This window comes from Anoplophora glabripennis, unplaced genomic scaffold (genome assembly GCF_000390285.2).
Source record: "Anoplophora glabripennis isolate ALB-LARVAE unplaced genomic scaffold, Agla_2.0 scaffold578, whole genome shotgun sequence".
Classification (NCBI taxonomy): Eukaryota; Metazoa; Arthropoda; class Insecta; order Coleoptera; family Cerambycidae; genus Anoplophora; species Anoplophora glabripennis.
In genome coordinates this window covers 2,710-9,268 of record NW_019416679.1, presented here as the reverse complement: position 1 = coordinate 9,268, position 6,559 = coordinate 2,710, and the positions used below count along the sequence as shown (strand labels likewise).

At 31.8% G+C, this 6,559-nt stretch overlaps 1 protein-coding gene across 1 annotated transcript; it reads right to left on the bottom strand.

Annotated features, from left to right (window-relative positions):
• Positions 1-206: 206 nt before the first annotated feature.
• Positions 207-1,219, bottom strand: LOC111691831 (protein Tube-like). Its single transcript, XM_023455230.1, has 2 exons — positions 1,014-1,219; positions 207-957 (listed from the first exon to the last, which is right to left on the bottom strand). Exons 1-2 carry the CDS (start codon positions 1,217-1,219, stop codon positions 207-209), a joined length of 957 nt encoding a protein of 318 aa, XP_023310998.1.
• Positions 1,220-6,559: the final 5,340 nt, after the last annotated feature.

The window sequence follows — 6,559 nt, the reverse complement described above, 5'->3', positions numbered from 1 at the left end:
TTTAAATCATTCTCATAAAAAACTATTTCAACATAAGTGTCAATCATACTTGTATACAAAGTGTTTATAAAGTGAACCGCTTCCCTGAAGATAGGAGTACAGGCTCTAAAATTATTTATAAGCATAACAGGTAATTATAGAATCCATAAATTATCTTACAAAAAGGCGTTCAACAAAATTTTGACATAAGCATTAATCAAATTCATTCAATAACAAATTTTTTTTATAATAANATTCATCATATCGAAATTTGGTAAGTTTGACTCTGACACCCCATTAAGCAGCTGAGAAATCTCAGGTCTATCACATTCAATCTCATTGATGCTACCACTTGACACCGTCTCTGATGAAAATTCTATCATATTGGACAGTTCCGGTGATTCGTTAAGTAATTGTGATATTTCAGGCCTATTTTTTGTTTCGTTCAAATTTTGGCTGGTTGTTGACTGAGATCCTGTCGAAAATTTCATCATATCAGAGTCATTATTTATGTCTGAATCGATTCTTTCCCTTTGCACGACGAGTGGCACAGAGAACTGTGGTCCATGATTGTCTTCATCGATATCGGGACTTATAACTATTTGTGATATCACTGAAGGCACATTTTGATGTCTAGCCGCCTTCTCGGAATTAGTTCTAATTAACATCAACGCAGAATCAAGGTAACCGATTTGATCCAATGATCTTTCAACCTCTTCCAGATGTTTATCCTTCTGTTTTGCAGGCTCAGATAATACTATTGGTATCAAAGCTTCTGGGCCAGTGCTTGGTCTTTGATGTTTCTCCTGTTTTAGGAGATCCACAGCAATGTAATCCGCAGCTCGAAACAATTTTGCTTGTGTTAAGAGGTACAGCAAATGACCTAGAACCGGTCTCAATCTGCCTGATGTTCCCCATTCGTCCAGCAATATTTCAGTACAAGCTCTCCTGTACCTTTCCGATGCATTCTCTATTAACCTAAAAAAAAACTATTGATAAACTTCATCTTTTTCAAAAGTTTTAAGATGCATTACTTAAAATGTTCTGAATTATATTTGTGGGGATTATCTAAGGTAACATTACACACGAAATTAAACTTTTCCAGTGTCTTTGGTATAATTGACATTAGTCTCTTCCACAATTCATGAGTTTCCAGTATCTGAGCCAACTCCCTTATGTATCTTGGGGAGAGTTTTCTAATTTCCAGCGAACGATCCATCTGTCTTCTGTTTACAGTCATTACATCTGGATTATATCATAAATGTAGGCTAAAAAAAAGTAGCTAAAAAGCTAAAGTAAACATTTAGTGCTTCTAAATTTTAGTTTTCAATGCCTTATTTCTAAACCATAATTTCAGGAACGTTTGTGTATTGGTTTATAATCAAAATCAATTGCTTTAGATAGAAACAAATTATGAAATAAAGGTTATGTTTCAATTATTGTAGAAGAGAAATTCGTCTCTGGCAGAATCATCGCAGAATTTTATATACACAAGATCCAGTAACTTAACTTTATAATTTATTATAAAATTATAAAATTTATTAACATTTGATCGACAATCAATTTTATGTTTATGCACAAATTTAAATGTCAACAATGTATTTACGAATGCAAAATCCAACTAAGTATAAGTACTATAAGTTGCGACAAATTTATTTATTATTTTTATTACGATTTCATACCGATACTAATCGTCGATACGATGTCAGTAGAGCAAATTTTTCTCGGAGGCAGTCCCATAACGAATGGTGAATTGTGAATTTTAATATTTTAAATTTCAGTAAATTTTTGTCTTGCGTTGCGAAATGATTACACAATCGACCTTAAAAGAAAATGGGAATCTGTGTTAAAAGTATTCTAAAAAATTAAAGCAAATGTTTCGGCGGTAAATTGAACATTACAAAAATAATTATAAGTAGATAAAGATTGTTTACGTTGCGAATAGATAACCATAATAATAAAAATGAGATAACTGTTTCATCGTTTGCATAGAAATTTATTATTATTCAATTGTGTAATGGTTTTAATGTCGATTTTTACATAATCATTGTTCAGTATTATTTGTTAAGTTTGTATTCTTTGTTTCCTGTGAATGTAAAATAATGTAAACCGTCCCTGCAAAATAAAGGTATCTGAATTGCGCAAGGCTCGATGAACCGAGCTAGTGACGCGCAGTGTTGCCAACTTAGTGGTTTCCCCACTAGAACTGGTGATTTGAAAGACTCATCTAGTGTACTTTTTTGCCATTTAGTTGCTGGTGGGTTTTTTAGATATTTTTATATACTTTGATGGTTTTTATGGTGGTTTTGTACATATTATTTTATTAGCATGTACTTGAAACTTATTTTGTAATATTAAATCTATCCGTTACTAATCACGCGAAAAAATGCCTAATGGACCATGCTTCTTGGTGTTTAACGCTAACGTCTGTCTACAGTATATGTGTGGTCTGTGGTTAGTTTTGTGTTTTGTGGTCACTATTAGTAGGGTATTTTAACCGTTTGTGAGTCTCCCCCCTCCACTTTCGTCCTTGAAATGACATATGTGGTGACGTATGAGGTGACCGTGAACGACATTGAAGGTCACATTAGTTGGTCACGATTATTTGTCCTCTATACATAGTTAAAATATTGTTTGTAGTTGGTAAATGACATTGAAGGATGNAATTTTTTTATTCTGCCTTAAAATGAATGTAAAAAACATGTTGGAAGTGTCGATGAAATAAATCGAAAAAAAAATGCTTAAAATAGCAATAAAAAAACTTTTTCATTTTATGAAAAAATCATTCTTTAACAAAAATAGATATTAAGGCTATTAAGAAATTAGAAATATACCTAGTGGTTGACCCTAGTAAAGAAATATATATTCATATTGTAACATTTCTCGGAAATATCTCGACAAATAATTACTTTCTAGTATTATGCATTTTTCAACTAAATTCGTCGTGAGCTAAATTTCCACTAGTAAATAATAGGAAAAGTTAAAAAACAAAATTCTAGATATCTGAAAGTCTGCATGACACACTTGGGCGAACCCATCAATATTTATATCGATGGGAAAGAAGCCGGAAAGGGAACTCTTTGCTTTTCATTTCACCTCAAAAGCAACTCGAATAAATCGCTGACATGTGTGGAGATCACATTAAGTACATGAAATTTTATAACACCTGAGATTTCCCCGCACAGAGAATATGATTTTCAGAAGCATTCACCTGGAGTTGACCTAGAACTGTCAACTCAACTATATTTACAGGCGGTTTCCATTTTGCATATTTATCCAATCTTATAGTTTTGATACGAATGCGGGCACAGGAAAAGCAATTTTCCAACGTACGGAAAAGCGTAAGTCTTTTTTCAGCCTGCCATGACCGCTCGAGATCGGTACGTAGAAAGATTTCCAGAGTGTCGATTCCCAGTTTTTTATCAGAATAGAAAGAGTTCCCCATAGAGGGTGTCATCGAAAGTGGAATTTTCCTCTTATAGTATAGGTTTATGAAAAATGAAATAGAGGGTAGCATGAATAAAAAAATGTTAAAAGGGATAATCATTAACAAACACATTGGTTTAAAGCTTACTCAATTAAGCTTATTGATACTAGAATTTTATCATGTCAACAATTAACTCAAGAGTCACGGGCTCAGAGTTGGAGCTTTCTTTCTTTTCTCTTATTTGTTGCTTAAATGTTTAACTTCAGTGTTTTGAGTCTTGCAAATATTGCTCATTTAAGTAATATTGGGACCCTATAAATAAGATTTTTCATGAACCCCCAGAAATAAAAGTCCAACGGGTTGAGGGACACATACAGGGTCGGAAAGTCCCCATGGTTCATCGGCCGTTACGTTATGGTCCACTTCTTATTTGTGGAAGGCCGAAATGGGCGGTGACTATTAGACGCATTCATTATAGCCATATTTCTCTATCGCACGGATTTCTATTGTAACCTGAGGGGTTATTTCTTTAATTATCTACCTTTAATTAATTAACTATTTTATTCTCGAAAGGGAGTTTAATATCATTATACTTTAATTCATACGTGGGAACTTAGAAATGTTGTATGTTCAGAAAATGAAAANTTATGTAAAATTTTACTGGTTATTTTGATGCCACACTGTAGTCCAGTCAATTTTTTTTTTTAACTGGAATGTTGGGGGGTAGTTTTGATTTTTGGGGTGCTGAATCCGAATCTGACATTTGCAATGGGTGGCAATGAAGAAAAAATGTTCACTTCAATTGTCATTAGAATCTATTTCATTCTTAGTGTTCAGTGGAATTCCTATTTGAATCCACTTTATTATTTATTAGTTCAGTTGGATTGTCATTACAATTCACTTCATTCTTAATAATCATTTAGATTCTCATTAGAATCCATTTCTCTCTTATTAGTGTTTAGTTCGATTCTCATTAAAATATTTATTAGATTAGTGTTCAATTGGATTATAATTAGTATCCACTTTGTTCCTATTAATGACACAATTATTGTTAGTGTTCCGTTGGATTGTCATTAGAATTTGCTTCATTATTAATAGTGATATCTTGGATTCTCATTAGAATCCATTTTATTGTTATTAGAGTTTAATTACATTCTGATGTGTTTAGTTGGATTATAATCAGAAGTTACAATTATTATTAGTGTTCACTTGGACTGTCATTAAAATTCTCTTTATTATTAGTAGAATCTATTGCATTCTTACTAATTATTCAGATTCTCATTAAAGTCTATTTAACTCTTATTAGTGTTTGATTCGACTCATAAAAATCCTTATTAGTGTTTAGTTGCATTATAATTAGAATTCACTTATTTGTCATTAGAATCTACTTCATTCTTACTAATCATTTAGATTCTTATTAGAGTTCATTTCACTCTTACTAGTATTTAGTTCAATTAAAATCCTTATTAGTGTTTGGTTGGATTATAATTAGAATTAACTTAATTCTTATTAATGTTAAGATTATTTTAGTTTTCTCATGGAGTGTCATTAGAATTTACTTCTTTTTATTGGTGATTGCTTGGAATTAGAATCCAATTTATTCTTATTAGTGATCACTTGAAACAAGAAGGTTTTTTTTAAAAATTAATATTTTTCGAGTTATTTGCGATTGAAAATGTTGATTTTTCATCTAAAAAATGCATGTTTTTTTAACCATTTTTGATAAATAACTCGAAAACCTTGCGTTTTATCGAAAACCCCATATAAAGCAAAAATAAAGCTTTTGAAATAATGAATCGATTCATTGTTGATTACCGTAGATGTAATAATAATCCAGTTATCACTCTCTAAAGGTGATTGTTTATTTTTCGGAAAGTAAAATCGAACATTTTGCCGTAAAATAATGGCGAAAGAACTAATTTTTCGAAGAAAATGAATATAACATTTTTTAAAGTGCTTGGAAAGACCTTTAAAATGTTTTTTGAAAAAATTTCATAGCTCAAAAACTCGCGGAATTATAATGAAAATAAAATAGTCATCTCATTTTTTCGGAGAAAAAATCAACAATAAAATCTATGGCTGAACCATAAAAATAGAAACTAAGCGTAATCTATGTACTGTTGACTGTATTTAGGTACTAATAATAGTCTCTGCAAGTTTGACCGGTTTAGAATGCCTAAATTTAAAAAAAGTTTAAAGTAATGAAAAACTTTTTTTTATTTTTGACGGTTTATGTAATAAACGCGCTAGCAGCAGTAAAAGTTAACGTTAATGAACGGCCTGCACACGGGAGTAGGAGCGCCGGGCCCGCGCACGCGCTTAAGCGCTGCCCTTGGTCACGCGAGATTTTTGAATCGATTATCTTATTAGAGTTACCTCTTATGAAAATTAACAGTTTCCAACAGTTGCATTCCAATATAATGTTCATTACTACGTCACAAATGAATCTAAACATGTGATCTGTTAGATCGTTAGTGTCCTCTGCACATACTGGGTGATCACGTGATTAATCTGACGGGTTGAAGTAAAGCAGTTCGTGTAAATTTCCCAGTTTTATTCGTATATTTACATCAAATATAGTAAAACCACAACAATAGGTATATCGAAAAACGGACATGTACCATCAAACGCGCTATTCTACACAACGTATCATGTTTGTTAAATTTTTTACTTTTTTTGTGTATGAAATGTTCATTAAAATGATAGATGTGGTTGCGAAATCCCATCGGTAATAATTTTTCATGAAACGTTGATCAAGAAACCCACAATTCTGTTGCCTAGTTTCAATAAACCAAAAACCTATCTATATGTATTCGCGAGCACTAAAATTAATAATAAAGCAGCTGTAATAAAACGGCAAATTGCAGAAACGGCATCAATTCCGTTCAATTTTAAATTAAGCGAATTTGTTATATCAAAGCGGGCCCATTATATTGAATAATATAGTAATACCATGCCCGCTTTGTGTTCCTACATAAATACTAACCGGATTTAATTGGATTTTCTAGCAATAAATAATTGACGGGAAATTTCATATTGTTGTAGGGATAATAAAAATGATATATCTGGCGCCTAATATCTTCAATCTTGAATCTTTTGCGTTTTAACGCAACACAACTCATCTGTTATATTTTTTCCAGCTCTTCATTAATT